The 16,696-nt window shown below is 45.5% G+C and overlaps 1 protein-coding gene across 6 annotated transcripts in view; it reads right to left on the reverse strand.

Annotated features, from left to right (window-relative positions):
• The window catches only part of LTBP1 (latent transforming growth factor beta binding protein 1), a 216,750-nt gene that overhangs the window by 186,531 nt on the left and 13,523 nt on the right, over window positions 1-16,696 (reverse strand). For 2 of the 6 annotated variants that reach the window (XM_056356798.1, XM_056356796.1), the window contains exons 1-2: window positions 9,249-10,200; window positions 8,600-8,670 (exon numbers count right to left, since the gene is read on the reverse strand). In XM_056356798.1, the coding sequence (XP_056212773.1) occupies window positions 8,600-8,670; window positions 9,249-9,703 (526 nt within the window). In that variant the 5' untranslated portion in view covers window positions 9,704-10,200. Of the gene's footprint in view, window positions 1-8,599; window positions 8,671-9,248; window positions 10,202-10,596; window positions 10,779-16,696 lie in introns of those variants that run through there. The other 4 variants (XM_056356801.1, XM_056356797.1, XM_056356799.1 and 1 more) reach the window with 4 other exon arrangements.

Raw genomic sequence — 16,696 nt, forward strand, 5'->3', positions numbered from 1 at the left:
CCAGAAATACATCCAACAATTCTACAGATTTATTGAGGATGGGAGTGAGAGGAATTTGTGACCAAGGGTGAGACCACCATGTTGCAAAACCATTCTATAAAAAAAAAAAAAAAAAAAAAAAAAAGAAATTACTTGAACAATCAGAAGAAATGGCATTAACTGCAGAAAACCTGTATGACCTCTACACTACTAATGGTGGAGGTATTACAACCATCTGTATCTTCCTACACAGGAACTTTGTTTTTATCATAAGGAGATGGTCTTAGGGAATTCTTTCCCCAAATATACTTCAAATAAAAGCATGTGTCACTGCTGGAATTCTTCACTAGTCCACTTCAAAACATCTGATGCATTCCCACACTGGTGTGGATGGCTCCATAAACATGACCTCCAAGAAAGGAGGGAAACAAAAAAGCCTAATGCTTTTGGCATAGTATTTCTTTTAAAACAAACAAAGTCACAAAGTTTCTCTCCTAACCTAATGACAATGTAACGTACTTCATTAAGATTATTTGCTATGTATCTTCATAGTATTACCTCTAAATGCTAAGATTTATCAGAATAGCAGCTATACTCAAATACTTCAAAAAATAATGCATCCTTTTGCTGAAATTAGGCTTATCAGTCATAAGAATATAACATGCTGTTTGATACTTGGCATTTTCATTTGTGTTGTGTTTACTGAAGTTTATATAGTATAAATACTTAAGTTAGACTGCACAATCTGGGGGACATTTGAAAGTAATAAGAGATCATAATTATACATATTCTGACAGTACAAACATTTCACATGCTATAGGTCCTTCTATCATTTCAGTATCAGAAAGATTCACTACAGAATGGACTAAGCCAAGAAACCAGCAGATTTGCATTACATGCTGTTCTTGCTTGCTGGAGTGGTTAACACTCCGTTCTGCAATCCTTATAATTCTCTTAACCTTTCTCATTACAGTGCTTATTTATTGTGTTACAAAATACTTTGTAAGAAATACACAGGAAACTGAACAAAGAGAAACTCAATAAAGGGACAACTGAAAAATTTTAACTGGATAGAGGATTCAGACAATTGAAGTGCTACAGAAAAGAAATACAAGAGACGAGACTACTCATCATAATAGAGTAATTAAAATGCTAATAATAATAAAGTTTTCCTTAAATCCAACCAGCTCTCCATGAGTTCACCATTTAGTTGAGCTTCTCTGAAAATTGAGGTCTAAACAGCCAGCAAGAGATATAAAAATACTGATTTGAATTATGAAAAAACAAATCTTGCCACAGAACACAAAACAGACCCCCTTTATCAGGAAGCTGCTCTCCAAAACTCTAGGTTTATGCAGGGTTTAACATGTGCATTTCACAAAAAAGAACATGGATGAGATGAGCTATTTATAGCTCTGTATTTAAATTAACATCTTGCCTTGCTAACATGTAAAATCCTTACTCCCCTTCTGTGTGCAGTCAGAAATGCAGAGAGAAACTAAAGCTCTGCTTTCTTTCTGTAGTCAATGGAGAGGGTAAGTTTTCTAGGAATAAATTAGGCTACACAAGTCAAGTACTGGTGCTTTTAAAGGCAGAACAAAAAAAACTAAAGCAAAACCCTCAAAACCAACCCACTATCAGTCCCTGTTAATTACAGAACAGGCTCAACAACCTGAACCACCCATAATCTGCTAACAGCCAGTACTGCAGTATTTGAACAAGGAGCCAGTGGAGGGAGATGTGTGGCCCTCTCCATCCACCCTCCACTAAAGAGCAGCTCCTGGGCAATGCAATTTTGCTTTAAGGCAGGTTCATATGGCACAAGTGGCCCTTCATGCTGGAGGCTGCAAAGAAGGCTGGAGTATCATTAAAGGTGCTGCACCCAACTTCTTCTGAAGGCCCCACAGAGTACAGAAACCTGCCCCTCACTACAGCCCTGCTCTCCCAAGGGTCAGGAGGCTCACTGATCCCACATGCACAGCCACTTTGCCCTGCCCTCTCACTTTGCTGGAGAGGGAGGAGAGGGGAACATGCCCTGCTTCTAGCTCTTCCCTTCTCCGTGCTCAAGAAGGGCAGCTGTACAGAAGAGAGGTATCAAAGTATCACTTCACTGTCACTAGGTCATTTTGTTCCCGTAACATGCAGAACCGGAACACTGTGCAATCACTGGATGAACCACAGCTCCCCACAGCACCTACACAGCTTTCTACACCACTCCCAAATTACACACTGAAAACAAATAGCCAACACATACGAAAGGGGGGGGGAAAAAAAAAAAAAAAAGAAAAAGCCCACAGTTTTCTGGGTACCTTCTAATACTTCATTTACAGAGGAAGTGTTCAGGACTTTTTATCCACTGTAGGTTTACCACAACTGTACTACATGTCCTGCTTCTTTTATTAACACTAACTGCTGCAATGAGCTGAACGAGTTCACTATCAATCTGTCATCTGTTTCAGTGTAGGAGCACATCTTGAGAAGTTTCTTTTAAGGTTCTTTGTTTTGTTTTAAATCTGCACACACATGCAGTATTTGTATGAAATAGACTATGTATCATTATAACCTTACTTGTTTCCAGTGAAGTCCCAAATGTATCACAAAGAAAAGGCTGAGTACGTTTCACCTCATACTAATCGCGGACCTGCATTTCCTCACCAGAATGTGGTAACGACACACAGCATGGTCACATCTGTAAAGCAGGGAGCAGCTAACAGCTCCCCGTCTTCTCATAGGTCTTACTGCCTCCTCTCGCGGGAGGGAGGCTGGCTGCCATCAATGGCCTGGAGACAGACAATGCTCAAAGTCTGTGTTACTGCTTTAGTTTGGGTCAGGACTCTCTTGAAGCATATCTTAACAATTTCACTCACGGAGGTTTGGTTCGTGTTGTGGGGGCATCTAAAAGCACATGCACTGTTTCTTTTAGATGCAGAGGGGAAAAAAAACCCACCTTAAAAAATAACAAGAAACTAAATCCCAAATGTGAACACTCCAAGAGTGCACCTAATGTATTTCAGCCTCATATTGTCATTCATTCATGAGACCAGACTACACCTAGACCAAAATAAAACACTAAGCCCTGAAACATGCATGCAATGGACTGCAGGTCATTCAAACCTAAGGCTTTAGACTATAGATCTGCTCCCATTAGTCCATGCTGCTTGCTAATGCAGACAAAACCAAAGATCACAAGAATCTGGATCCTCCTGTTCTCCCCCCTTCCCAAGGACAGCAAGCAAAAAATAAAGCAGAGTAGAACTACCACTGAGCTCTCCCACTTCAAAAGCCAATCTATTCCTTGTCTATGAAATTCAAAAGTTTTATTTACATATTATAGTAGCAACCATAGCAGAGGCAAAACCAAGCTACTCAAGTAGTGGCTTTTGGTTTTTCCATTTTGAAGTGTTTAAAAACAACATCAAATAATAGACTTAAAAGGGCTAACACAAAGGTCAGTTCTGTTAGGTCAAAGTAGTGATGTCTCTTTAAAATTGAGATTTAATTTTGATTTAGACGTAATTTGAATGATACTGGTTTTACCGAGACGATGGTCTTAGAATGAGAAGAAACAACATTTGGAGACAGTATGTTATAGTTAGGCTTGGTATACATAATGTAAATAAACAAACTCGGTAAAACTCAGTCACAAAACTGATTTAAGCACAAGCCTCAGGAACCATTTATGAGCAGAAAACTGTCATGAAGCACAGCTGCAAAGATTTGAAGTACTAAGTTCCAGTGACCAGAAGTACAGCTCTCCTGCATAACACACTTGTAAGAGCTGAACTGAAGACAGAAAAAGGATTCTGAGCAACCAATACTGAGTGATAGAGAGTTTTATATGTAAACGAGGGGACCCGTGTACGTTTCCAAGTTTCTAGATCTGCATCCCAACCCTATATCAGAACAAGACCTAAGCATGCAACCTCAGGCATGCTCCATCCAGATCTCAGACAGCTCGAGGTCTAGAACCACTGGTCACATTGTTAAGTGTCCTTGTCCCGAAGGAGACACAAAGCTGTAGCTTGCTAACCCAGTAACAGTGAGAAGTATAGCTCTGGAGGTTTAGGGATCCGATGGCTCAAACTGAACAGCAATACACAAAGCAGAGGCCATGCAAATTTGGGAACCAAAAAAAAGGGACCCTTCCTCTGGGCAAGCATTAGCACAACTTTTCTAGTCTCCTCCTTCTCCAGAGGGAAGACTTTACTGTTGTATATTTTCTTATTCTGACAAATAAATTAATTTGTTTACAAATTTAAAAATTTACCTATAGCACATTTTTTTTAATGTTGAGTCAGGTAGTCTTTCAAAAGAGAAGAGAATTAGCAAGATAATATTTTAATACAAAAAAAGACAACAGACTGTCTAATTTTCTGCTGGCCCTTCCAAGGTGCCTGAGCACACGACAGACAGGAAAGAACTTCATTACCAAACTCAAAGAATTGAGTCCAGTTCCAACTCCAAAATACTCACCTTATGCCCAAGCATGGAATACATATACCACCTTCACTCAACAAGGACACAAGATCTTTTTCCTTTTAATTGACAACAATGGTGTACGTGGGTTCTACATCTACACAGACAATAACTCCTCTCCCTATATGAAATTTACTCTAAACATAATCATGCAAAATCCACTTTCGCACCTATTTGTCCTACGAGCCTTTTTTTTCCACCTCTGCAATAAGGAGCTACTGCTTCAGTGTTCCATTAACAGCCAGCTCTCTCCTTCCCACTAGGATTAGTTAATTCTCATCGTTACACTAGTGAAAGTTAGAATTCCTCCAGGCAATGCTGCTGTTTAAACCATCCCATTTATATTGAGAACACTCACAAACAACTGACATTAATGCTCCAGATACAGCATATCAATATACATTTTAGACAGCGTCTACTATTACAATAAGGTGGGGGTTTTAATTTTGTATTTTGTAAGATACTAGATCCTGCAAACAATAGGTAATTTCTTTCTTGACTTCCCAACATGAACAGCAGCTCCTTGTAACCGTTACAAAAAAGGAAACAAAACCAGAACAAACAAATGAGCAGATTTTGTAGGAAGCAGTATTAACTAATGGAAATTTCGTAGTAAGTAACAAAGTAGGAGACAACAGGTTTCAATAGGATAAACATGCAGCTGAGAGGCAGGAACTCCTAATTTCCATCTTACACCTTCCAGACAGTTGTTATAACTTGTCCAAGGCCATATGTAACCTATGGCTCAATTTCCATAAATGAAATAAACAACAGAAACCCCACACTCCAGGTTTTACTTGCCTTACAGCCATGTTATAGAGCTAATTAACGTTTGTATAATGCTCAGGTTATGCAACAAGTACTAACAAAACACTATGTCTCCAGCCTTGGTAGTATCTTATTATTGCACTTACACAGATTATAACCTATGATAACTATGACTGGAAGACTATCTTTGTCATAAACCCTCTCACGTGCTTACAGCTTCCCAAGGTGTTCATTGCTGTGGTTGAATTTTTCCCACCTTTGTCTTTACCCAAAGGTGGATGTTTTGAACACTTCAAAAAGGTCAGTTTTGACCATTAGGCATCATTCTCCCAATGTAAAGCAATTCTGGACACTTTTTAATGCTGACCTTTATGATTTAATCTTTTTCACTAGAATAACGCAGTTCTTCATAAGCAAAGTCACACCAAGTTTGAAAAAGAAGTTCTTAAAATTTTTACAATGTAAAACTGAAATATTAGGCACAGAGAGGGGAAAACCTGTATGCCTAAAATTGGATATGGTAGACACTCTCATACAGGTAGTTCATAGGAGAACAGAAGTTCACCTTCTGAGGACAGACTGTCAGGCTTCCAAGAGAACATGAATACTGTGAACACAACAAGCAGTTCAGCTTCAGACTAGAATTTAGAAAAGGGACTTGAAAAGTCAACTTGCCTCCTCTGTACATTTGCTACTCTCTGACCTGCACAGAAACATCTCAAATACCCCCTGTTGCTGCTACCAAGGAAATGTGAAGCAACTGCCACTGCTTCCAGTCAGACTACCACCCACCAAGGGAACAGCAGCCTCAGCCATAGGCCCATGCACGAGAAAGTAGGGGTAGCAAACAATCACACAAGACAAAGGGAGGGGGAAGATTAACAGCCTGGACTGCAAGACCATACCGCTTCCCTTTGACCCCTCTTTCTGTGGACTACAGGCAGGCTTATTCACACAGGTGCAGCAGAGCAGAAACACATGCTGCTGGGATTACACCTGAGCTAATAAGCCTCACTGATCAGAGCTGGCTCTCAGCACTCTGGTTCTGGAAGCACAATGCAGACAAATGGAAGTTGGCTCTGGAAAGAGCCAGTATGGGTCTGGGGTTTATTAGCTCAGGCTTTGCACCATGCAAAAGAATATAAACTGGCCCTAGAGACCAAACAGCTTATTAAAGCGATACGAAGTCTGAACTAATAAACACTGACAGATCCAAACTGACTCTGCATGAAGTCAGCTCAGGTGTGCCTGCATCTGTAGCACAATTAATCTACAACTGCAATAATACACTCAAAAATAACTGAGAGTCCACTAACTGAACTTAAAAATCACTTACAGGAAAAAAAGGGGTTAACTTTTGTTCAGTTATAGGGTTTCTGTTCTTCTAAAAAGAACATTGGGAGGTTCCAGAAACAGAGATATCTGGTTTTATGACTGCAAGACTAATCTTCCATAGCTATATCAAGTCAATGCTATCTCACGGTTTGCCTAAGTTACAAAACAGACAACTTCAGTACATTTAGTGCTTCCCCTGGCTTGCCAAGAGGGGTAAAGCTGAGATCTAAGCCAAGTGTATTATACCACTGCTAGGCGGTATCAGAGTAGCATCAGAGCAGGCAGCAAAAATATTTAATGCAAAGGAGAGCCTAATATTAGGGACACAAAATGAGAAAGAAAAGTCAAAAAGTAAATGCCCTCCCCTTTCTTTTGACTCCTCTGCTAGTCCATTCCTCCAATAACTATGGATGAACAAAGTAATTAATGGATTTAAATGAGATTCTACCCAGCTATGCCATAAAAATCTAACTGCTTGATTTGGTCTTTATTGAAGACCCTAAAAAGGAATTAAAAAAAATAATAATAAAAAAAAGAATAGTTGAATGATAATGGCAGAAGTCAGCCAAAAAGGCAAAACTTAAAGAACAGAAAGCAAAGTTCTTAATTTATAAACAAAAGTTGAAAAGGATGAAGTTATATGGAAATAAAAGTTACTAGAAGACAAAGAGCCACCAAAAGGAAAACTGTATGCGTTTTGTTCAAAATACTGAAAATAAAATTGTTTGACAATAGCATTGCAGTTGAAATATTATTTTTTTTTACTTAATTTCCTGAAATTGTTTTTTCCATTTTGATTAGTCATTCAGCTAAGGTAGGTGTTTTAGCCTCAAAATACCACTGTAAGCTGAAGGAAATCACTCTATACTTGTAAAGCGTGTTAAGCAAAAAAGGTGACTAACCTAACAGAGCAGCATGTATTTCAAGCTGAAAATGTTAATTTAGAAGACTATCTTAAATGCCTAAGTTGGGCAGGGAAATTGTGAAGTTTTGTCTTTAACAGGCTACTGTAATACAAGTCTTTTCTTCTTAGCAACAGCTCCATGCAGGTCAAAGGTACTTGACCTTACTGAGGATTACAAATGTGATTGCTCCCTGTTGTGAAAAATCCCACACAGGGACAAAAGCCACTATAAAAAGCCCCAGAGTTTGAGTCTTGAAAGCATTGTTTACTCCAACTCTCTCAGAGACAGAAGTCCTGCTGAACTAAAGTGATGTTCTAAGCTCTGCCCAATCTCACTAATACCTAAAGGGGTTTCCTGAAGAGGTATGTCATTACAATCTTCCATGACGTCATGGCAACATCACTCCAGTTTAGCCATTCGCAGTCATCTTGAATCCTGCCTAAATTAGCAGAGATTCTTCTTCTTTCACATTAGAAAGGCCAACCTGAGTATAATAGCATTGGCTCAGTGTTAGTTTATGCACAGATTTTATGTTTCTAGGTATCCCAGTAAAGGTATGACCCTCTACAGGATCTTCTCCAAACCCACTGCTTTTACCTTGTTCAACATTTCAGAAATTCCATGCCCTAATCACAGGATCACTACGTGGGGCACTGGAGAAAGGACAGCGTGGGTAGATGGCAATTCCTTGCTCCCCACCTGTGCTCCTCTGGCAGGTCCTTCACCCTATCAAGTCCCCCTCTTCAAAAAACTCCTAACACCCAAGCACTAACATGTGTGGGGGGGGTGGTCCTACAAAAGTAACCTCCACAAAGCTCTCTTCAGAAATGCTGCAATCTGTGCTAAGAATAAACATATGAGGCACCCGCTGTTCATGAAGGTTAGCAAGGGGGGATTTAGGGAGGAGAGATGAAGCATAATGACTGCTGTGTGCCAACGATGCTGGGGGAGATGGGCTCCAGCAAGCAGGCTGGTGACACAGCGTGGGTGGGATCTGTAGCTCAGCCAGCACCTCTTTGCCCGCAGCTGATGCCTGCATCCACCACCTTGCCGGGTGCCCGGGTGGTCTCCACTGGTCCCCCCGGCTACAGGCTGCAGCGGTGTCCCCACACCCCCCACACCACACAGCTACTCACGTTTGATGCACCTCTGGGAGCCCGAGGCCTTGCTCCAGCCGTGGCAGCACTGCCCCCCGCAGACGTTGACCCTGCGGGAACAGCAAAGAGGGAGAGGGTCCGGCAGGGCCCCCCGGCGGCAGCCAGCCCCGCTCCGTCCCTAGCCAGGCTGCAGGGTGGGCGCTGGGCCGGGAAAGAAAAGGGCGTCAGGAATTAAACTTCCCGAGGAGCGTTCGAGGAAACTCCTGGCCCGGCACGGCTCCGGCTGGCAGGGCGGGCGGCGCCGAGGCTGCGGCGCGACGGGCACCCCCCGCGCTTCCCTCAGGGGCGCGAACGACCGAGGCGCGAGCCGGGGCCGCGAGGGGGGCGGTGGCGGGCTCCTCGCGCGCTCGACGCCTCAGCCCGGGCGCGGGAGCCGCCGAGGCGCGCGGGGGGGGCTGGCCACGCGCGAGGCTCAGGTGCCGCGTGGAGGCGGCAAAGGAGCGGCGGGCGGGCAGGTACCGCCGCGCCGGGCTCTGGCGGGCTGCCCCGGCCCCCGCCGCGGGGAGCGACCAACGGGCGCGGCGAAGATGCTCGGGGCGGTGCAGGGAGGCGGCGGGCGGGCGGCGCGGCCGCCCCAGCCGTGCGGGGTGGCGGGGGACGCGCGGGGCGCGGCGGGCGGGCGCCTTACCCCGGCAGCGGCGGCAGCTGGTGCTTCTGGCGGAGGGGCAGGGCGGCGCTGCTGTTGCCGTGGGGGCCCGGCGGCGGCTTGGGCCGGGGGCCGAAGCGGGCCGGCTTGGCGAAGGAGGCGGCGTGAGCGGCGGCGTTGGGGTGGACCTGCCCGGCGGGCCCCAAGCGGAGCTGGACGCCCGCGCCGCCCGGCTTGCTCATCCGCCGGGTCCGCTCCAGAGTGCCGCCGCCGTAGCGCGTGTTGAGCTGTACGTTAAACGTGCGCTGCTGCTGCTGCTGCTCCCCACCGAACAGCACCGGGCGCTGATGCCGGCTGCCAGAGGAGCCCCCCCGGCCGGGCTGCAGGACGTACGTGATCCCCCTCAGCCTGCCCTTTTCGGAGGCAGCGAGCGCTGGTGACAAAAGTGCACAGGCAGCGAGGAGGAGGAGGAGGAAGCCCCGTCTGATCCGAGCCATTTCCACAGCGGAGCCCCTGCAGCCGGCGAGCTTGGTGGACCCCCGGTGCAAGGGTTTCCTCCCCGCCGAAGGAAGAGTGAGCGAGTGTGTGTGTGTGCGCGACCTGCGCCCGGCGTGCGGATCCTTCCTCCGCTCGCTGCCCCCGACCTGCTCCGGGGCGGGGGGGGGGAAGGAAAAAAAACCTCAGGTTCCTCCCACCCGCCCCCCAAACTGTTAGGAAAGTTCAGCAAACACGTCGCCCCGTGGAGCAGGAAAACATCGTTGGAAGAAAGGAAGCGGCGGGTGCGAGCGGAGCCGGAGCGGGAAGGGAGGAGGAGCAGCAGCAGGGGAAGGGTGTTTGCTGGAGGGGGGTGGTCGCAATGGAGAGCAGATGTGTCGGTTGCCGGAGCTGCCAGCGGTCTGCGTGCGTGTGTAAGAAACGCTCCTTAAGCCAGTGCGGGCCGGAAAAAAAAAAAAAAAAAAAAAAAAAAGCAACAACAACAAAACCCCAGAAACACACAAAACACCACCCTCTTTTTAAAAGAGTTCCTCCGCGTGTGCGGGGGGCGGAGGGGGCGGACGGGGTGCCCCGGCCCCGGCCCCGCGCAGCCAGCCTGGGGCCGCCGTGACGTCAGGCGGCGCTCCCGGGGCGGGGGGCCGCGGCCGGGGCCAGGTAACAGGCGGGGGGCCGGGGCCGGGGCCAGGTGACAGGCGGGGGGCTGGGGCCAGGTGACAGGCCGGGGCCGGGGAGCGGCCGCCCGCAGCCTGCGGCGACCCCCGGGGCGCTGACCGGCCGCCTGCCTGCGGCACAGCGAGCGCAGCGGTCCCGCGCGGCGGGGGTCGCGTACCTCCGCTCTTGCAGCCGCTGAGCGTTTAATGGAGGTAAGGCTGTAAACCCCCAAACGCCTATATACCTGTTTCACTCTGTAGGCAGGAACTCAGCGGAAGCACTTCCACGCGTTAAAGGTAAGCGCCTGCCTCGGCCTCTGCCTGGTGGGAGCCGCAGGTTTGAGATTGCTCTTAGCAGCAATCCTAGCAGGATCAGGGACCATATTCCTTCGTGTTTTTCTTTGTGTTTGTCAAGGAGTATGTGTTTCTAAAGAACAAAACACAAACCACAATTGTACGCTTAGAATTAATACATAAGCAAAACTGCCTGCGTTCTTCTCCAGTGCGTCCTCATCGATGTCGCCCTTTAGCATTGTAAATAAAGGGAAAAACCCAAAGTTCACAAGATAAACCTGAAGATTACATCTTTTAAAATACTCTCAAGCTGATGTGTCCGAGTTCTTTCCAAGAAACTTTGTGGAGAATCAGTTTGCAAATCCAATAGCTTGGAATCCAGGTCCTCCTCCCTGTGTTCTCCTCTGCTCTTTTCCAGAGCTTTAAGGACACTGACCCTGGCTCCAAACTGATGAGATTTTCTTCTTAAATCTCTTGGCACAGCTACACAGCCGGCACGGGGAGCAGGAGAGTTTTACATTGACAGGATTCCAGGCAAGAGCCAGTGTTAGGAGCACAACGGTCCCTTCCTCCTTAGTTCTCATCTATTTAAAACTGCTCAAAAATAAATAGATGTTTTAAATAGATGAGAGTTTGGAGCTTTCTATAGTCACAGTGTAAGGGAGCCACATCGATGTTACAGGCTTCTGCTCCTGTGCCTCCAGTGCTCTGAATTGAAACCCAGTGCTTGAAAAAGAAAATGCCAGTAGCATCGGGGGATTCTAAATCCACAGTGGTTAAACTAGTAGGAAACTCTGTGGTGGTTCAGACAAAAAACAGAGAAAGCCTGAAAGGAGCCCCAGCTTGAAGATAACTAGGAAGTTAACTGTGAGACCACTGCCGCCTCTCTTAGCAAGCATCCATGTCTGTTGTTTTTTTAACTCGGAAGGCATTCTCAGTGACTGAACGGTTCAGCCTTCTGAAGGCTAATTATTGTCAATCCTGAGTATGCTAAGTGTTTTTACAGTGTTTAGGGAATGAAAAATACCTTGAAACCAGAGAGGTGGGGTGAGGACTGAGTAAGCAGAGAGAAGCTGATGTGGTACTCGGGACTGTTGCTCTGCACAAGGCCGCTGTCCTTCAGAAGTTTTCCAGAATGAGATCACAACTACGTGTGTGGCTGGGTTTGTTGAACAGAGGGCAAAAACTGCATCATTCCACAGCAGAAGACAGTTGCTTTTAAGAAATGTGGGGTTTAAGTCATGTCGAGCAGGGGGCAAACGTGGTGCGTTACTGGCTACTGCACAGCAAAAGGTAAGGAACCTCAAGGGAAATGTATCACAGAGGTGAATGCCTCGCATATAATGATCGAGGTTTAAAAACATTCTTGAAAAAATGTTATCTGAGATTAATTGGTTGAGGTCAAGTACGCCTCACAAATTTACATGGTAGATCTGACTTTCAGTGTTCTCTTTTTTCCTCTAACAAGGAAATCCACACTTTTCTTTTCTGTTTGTCTGGTTTTGGTCACTCTCCCCTCCCTACTTCCCCAGATCTGGAGGGTCCTGGGTGTTAGGGAACTGGTTTGGCTGCAATAACATGCTGGGTTGGCTGTAGAAGTTTTAACAGCTAAAAGAGAACTTCAGTGAATCACCACCCAGTCTAAAGCTCACCTCAAAATGTCTTCACATGTAGAAGTCCCTGATTCTACAGGACAAAAAAGCACATCTGTCCAGCACCAAACAGCTAGATGTTAGCCTTTGAAAACAAGCCAGGTGGCTACTAAAGTTCCTGAGGATCCTCTAGCAAATGGTATCACTGCTCATGAGAAACCTGCTCTGGCTGCCTCTCTATCTCCTGTGGAAAAGACACCGAGTTTGCAGTTACAAACAGAAGTTAGTATCTCACAGCACCTGCTAGGCACACCAATCTCTTAAAGAAGGGTTGGGAAAGCAATTCAGGCAGTCTCTGTTCCTTTCCCCCCGTGGTTTGTGACTAAAGGGTGAACATAGGGAAACTTACAGAAATTGGTCTGCATACCTCCCACCAGAGGGGCAGCCATCTGGGCGCTCTGCTGCAAGGGCATAGCTGAGGCTGAGAAGGGTGGAATTGGCTGGAAGACTGGGAGCAGGACAGATGCAGGAGGCAAACCTGGTGCCAGATGAGACGGCAGGATTGCTTCAAGGGTTAAAGCCTTAACAGACAAGGGGAGAAGCCAGCTTGAGAATGTATCTGCAACAAGGATCAAAATAGCGTTATTCAAACCGAAATGAAAGCAAGAACTCAACTGCCATGTATGTTTTTCTTCAAGTCTCATGGCTTTGGGGCCAGTCCCATGAGCTGCGTGAGAGAGGATGGTTGGTTTTGAGCCGTCGAAGTTGACAGTGCTCAGACCTTCACAGTTCTTTTTCAGCAAATGAAGGGGACAGGACTGTGGCCCTGTGTCACGTGGAGAATGTGCCTGGTGCACAGGCTCGCAGGGCAAAGCAGGGACCTTCGCAGGACACTTCAGGGAAGATGTACGTTACGTTGAGGGTGAAGTCATCTGAGCACGGGTGATGACTCAGCCTTCCTTATGCAGCAGGGCCACAGTATCTCCCTGCGACCCAGGGTCCAGGTTCGCCAGGCAGTAAGTTGAATGGTCAGCAATGCCCGATGCGTTGGGCTACAGGGCCGGTGAGTGGCCCTCGTGGTCTTGCAGATCCACCAGGCAGCAAGCCTTAGCCTGCAAGGAAAGCTGGGCTGGAAGCTCACAGTTTATGTACTGGAGTTTGACAAGGTTGAATACTGTGTTCAGCCCCAGTTTGGGATATAGAAGAGCACTTTTACAATAGTGTAGCTCCGTTAGCTTAAATAATATTACTCCAAACTTCTTCTGAGCTAAAGGAGGAAAAGCGGTCTCTAATTTCTTGTAAGCTGAGAATCAGCTGGAGACCTGTATCTCCTGTTTTCCTTTTCTGTACCATACAAGTATCTGCAACTCCCCTCCCCCTGTATTTTGCAGCCTAGATTATACCTTTAGCCGTGGCTTTGTACAAGTAACATGACTCTAATTTAGAAGGTATTTCTTTTGAACAAAAGAGAACAGCTTAATTCCATTGTCATCAGAGTAGGGAAAAGAAGTAATTGGCCTTTATTATGTCACTGAAGTATATAGCACATGTGTCTGAATACATACATGAAGTAGATTTGCAGAGTAAGACCGTGTCAATGTTATTTTTTGAATACACAGTATTTTTTGAACAGAACTGTACCTTCCAATCATGACTGTTGTTTGTTTCTTCAGGCAGAAACTGTAACTACAGTTCGCAACCAATATCCTGAGGCCTCAACCGTTCCTGAGTGTTACCACAGTATAAATATGATTAATAATGTTTCACAAAAAGCCAAGCGCTGCTGGCTTTATTCATGTAAGCAGTTACATTCACTTCCAAGGAACTCAGATAATGTCAGACTAGGTCTGGACAGATGTATGAGGCTTGGAAGAAAGTGGCTTAGCTTTGCTGAACCCATTCACTACTGGTGGCCTGCCTTTGTGACTTGGAGGTCTGTAATGATCAACCTTGGCATGTTTCCGTGTTTCCAGACTCACACTACATTACCTTGGGTAAACAACCTTCTGCCTCACCCTCCATGGATTTGCTAACATGAATGCATCTTTGTAGCACCTTCACCAGCACCTCCTCTGAAAGAAGTCATCACCTCCCAAGGTACCGTTATTGCCACTGCGATCAGGGCTCTGTTGCATTAGGCATTATACCATGTACCAGCAGATAAATCATACCAGCTTTTCTGACTGGAGTCAGACAGTCCTGAAGCAGACTACCTTTTCAGGGATGAAGGCATTTTATGATAAGACTTAGAGCTTGGTCCATATATGAATTTGTATCTTGGAGCAATATGTGTCCTGCGTGGCACTGGGTGTCTGAAGCAGTCAGGTTAGCATGCAGACAGTCTAGAGCTACAAGTCTGGATGGGAAAAGATGACACACTATTGATAGCCAGGGTAATGGTCCTCACTTCCCCTCAGACTACTACCAAATGAGATCATCTTAAAGGCTTTTTTTTTTTTTTTTTCTTTTTGCATTGTCACACTGAAAGTTGGATCCATTTGGCAAAAGTCTAATGCTAGTCTATCACTACTGACCACTGCCATATCCAACAAAATACAGAGCTGGCTTCTTTTCAAGTTGCTGACATAACTGTCATAGTAAAAGAAGCTGTGTGGATTTGCATAGTCTTGAATTCCATTTTCCTGAACTAGCACAAAATTCTACTAGAATATTTGGCAGTTTCACAGTTATTTTCACGTACATAAAATAACTTATTCTGAAATACAAGATATTTTTCCAAGATATGAAACTCTTCATATTGTGCTGTTGCAATTATTCTTCCCCTCAAGGAAATAAATATATCTTGTCTACAAAACAATTAAAATATCCATTGAACTTTTTAATTACACTATTCCTTGCAATTGCTTTTTTCTTTGTACAATCCCATGTACACTGAAAATAAACAAATTGCAGAGGAAATTAGGTGGAAAGGACCACAAAAACGAGAAAATAATTTAATTATTTCACTTTACCTTAGGAGAAGACATGTTTAAACTAACACATTCTTCACAAAAGCAAAGTAAATATTATAACTAATATTTGAAAACTCTCACAGCATGGCTATGTCATATGCCAAGAATACTAACCTCTACAGAAATAAACTTCAGAGGTGGATCCTGATTTTTCACTGTTGCACTGTGTGCTGCTCAGACTTATGAAAGCTGAAGGAAAAGGTGTCTGTGTAAGATAAAGCCCCTCCTGACTTGAATTAACATTGAAAAACATCTTAAAGTTTTCATAATTATATATAATCCAGGAAGACCAGCCCACCAGCATAAGTGGAAGAAAAGCAGACAGAAGTGGTATGAGACTATGGAAAGAGGAGCCACAGCTCAGGGGAACACCAGCCATGATTACCCCTGAAGCAGCTGCTTAATAACGTTAAAGGTAATGTTTTGATCCCCTTGCCTGCGCTTGGTCTCCCCCACCGACAGCTTGGGATGATGCTGGGTGAGAAGCTTGGGTATTTACTGTCCGCCTTAACCTTGCTTTCCATGTCACAAAGAGAGAAACCCAGCCCTGCTTAGACTGTTGTGCTAGAAAGTAGTACCTGAGCTTGACTGTCAGGGTGACCAATTGTTTGAAGACCAGCAGGGCACACAGAGCAGCAGATCCTGGCTCTCTGGATTAAAAAAAGGGCAGACTACTACCTCTAATGATGCGTTTGGAGCAGCTCCCAGCCACACCAATGTTAGAGGTTGGGAGTATGTGTATAGGTCCTCTGTCTGCTGCTCTTTCAAGGTTTGCGGTAGAAGGTGATGAAATGAAAATTACAAGCTTTTTTTTTAAAAAAAAGTAGGTAGGGAGAAAATGCTGGGCTTTCATTTCCACCACTTTTTCTCCAATAGCAAAAGGTGTCTGCAGAGGTGTTTAATGTCAGTCTGCAGTGTGTCTGTGTTTTGCATCAGGGTGCTTGAGTGCTGACCCTAATCTGAGCCAGAGGACCTCTGAGGTCCCCTCTACTCTCAGTTATCATGTGAGTCTGTGATGAGGTGTGGCATCATGCCTAATGAGCAGCCTCAGGTAGAAACAGGCACAGTTCATGCCCAGTTTGGGTGGGACAGAAACCACTTGCAAGAAAGTAAGCCTGCAGGGCAATAATGTACAAGGCTTCCTGGTGTAGGCTGCAGGTGGGAAGGAGCTTGAGAACTGGAAGAGCTAGGACATGCCAGAAGGGATGAAGTAGACCGCAGAAAAAGGCTAAACATCTGGGCTCAAACGCGACACCAGGCACAGCCTGAACTGATATTACCACCAAGCAGGTTGTAACACAAGAGTACTGTAGAGAGACACGCCAGCCCAGCAACAAGCCTCACCTGTATTTAGAAAACAGAAATTCGGTCTGGTCTTATAGCAAAGGACTTAGCCAAGAAGGGCCTGGTAGGGGCTGACACCACCAGGTAATTAAAACATGGTTTGTAAGTAGCCAAATCAAAGTGATGTGACTACTCCCAAAGCA

The sequence above is a fragment of the Falco biarmicus genome, chromosome 12, assembly GCF_023638135.1.
Source record: "Falco biarmicus isolate bFalBia1 chromosome 12, bFalBia1.pri, whole genome shotgun sequence".
Taxonomy (NCBI): Eukaryota; Metazoa; Chordata; class Aves; order Falconiformes; family Falconidae; genus Falco; species Falco biarmicus.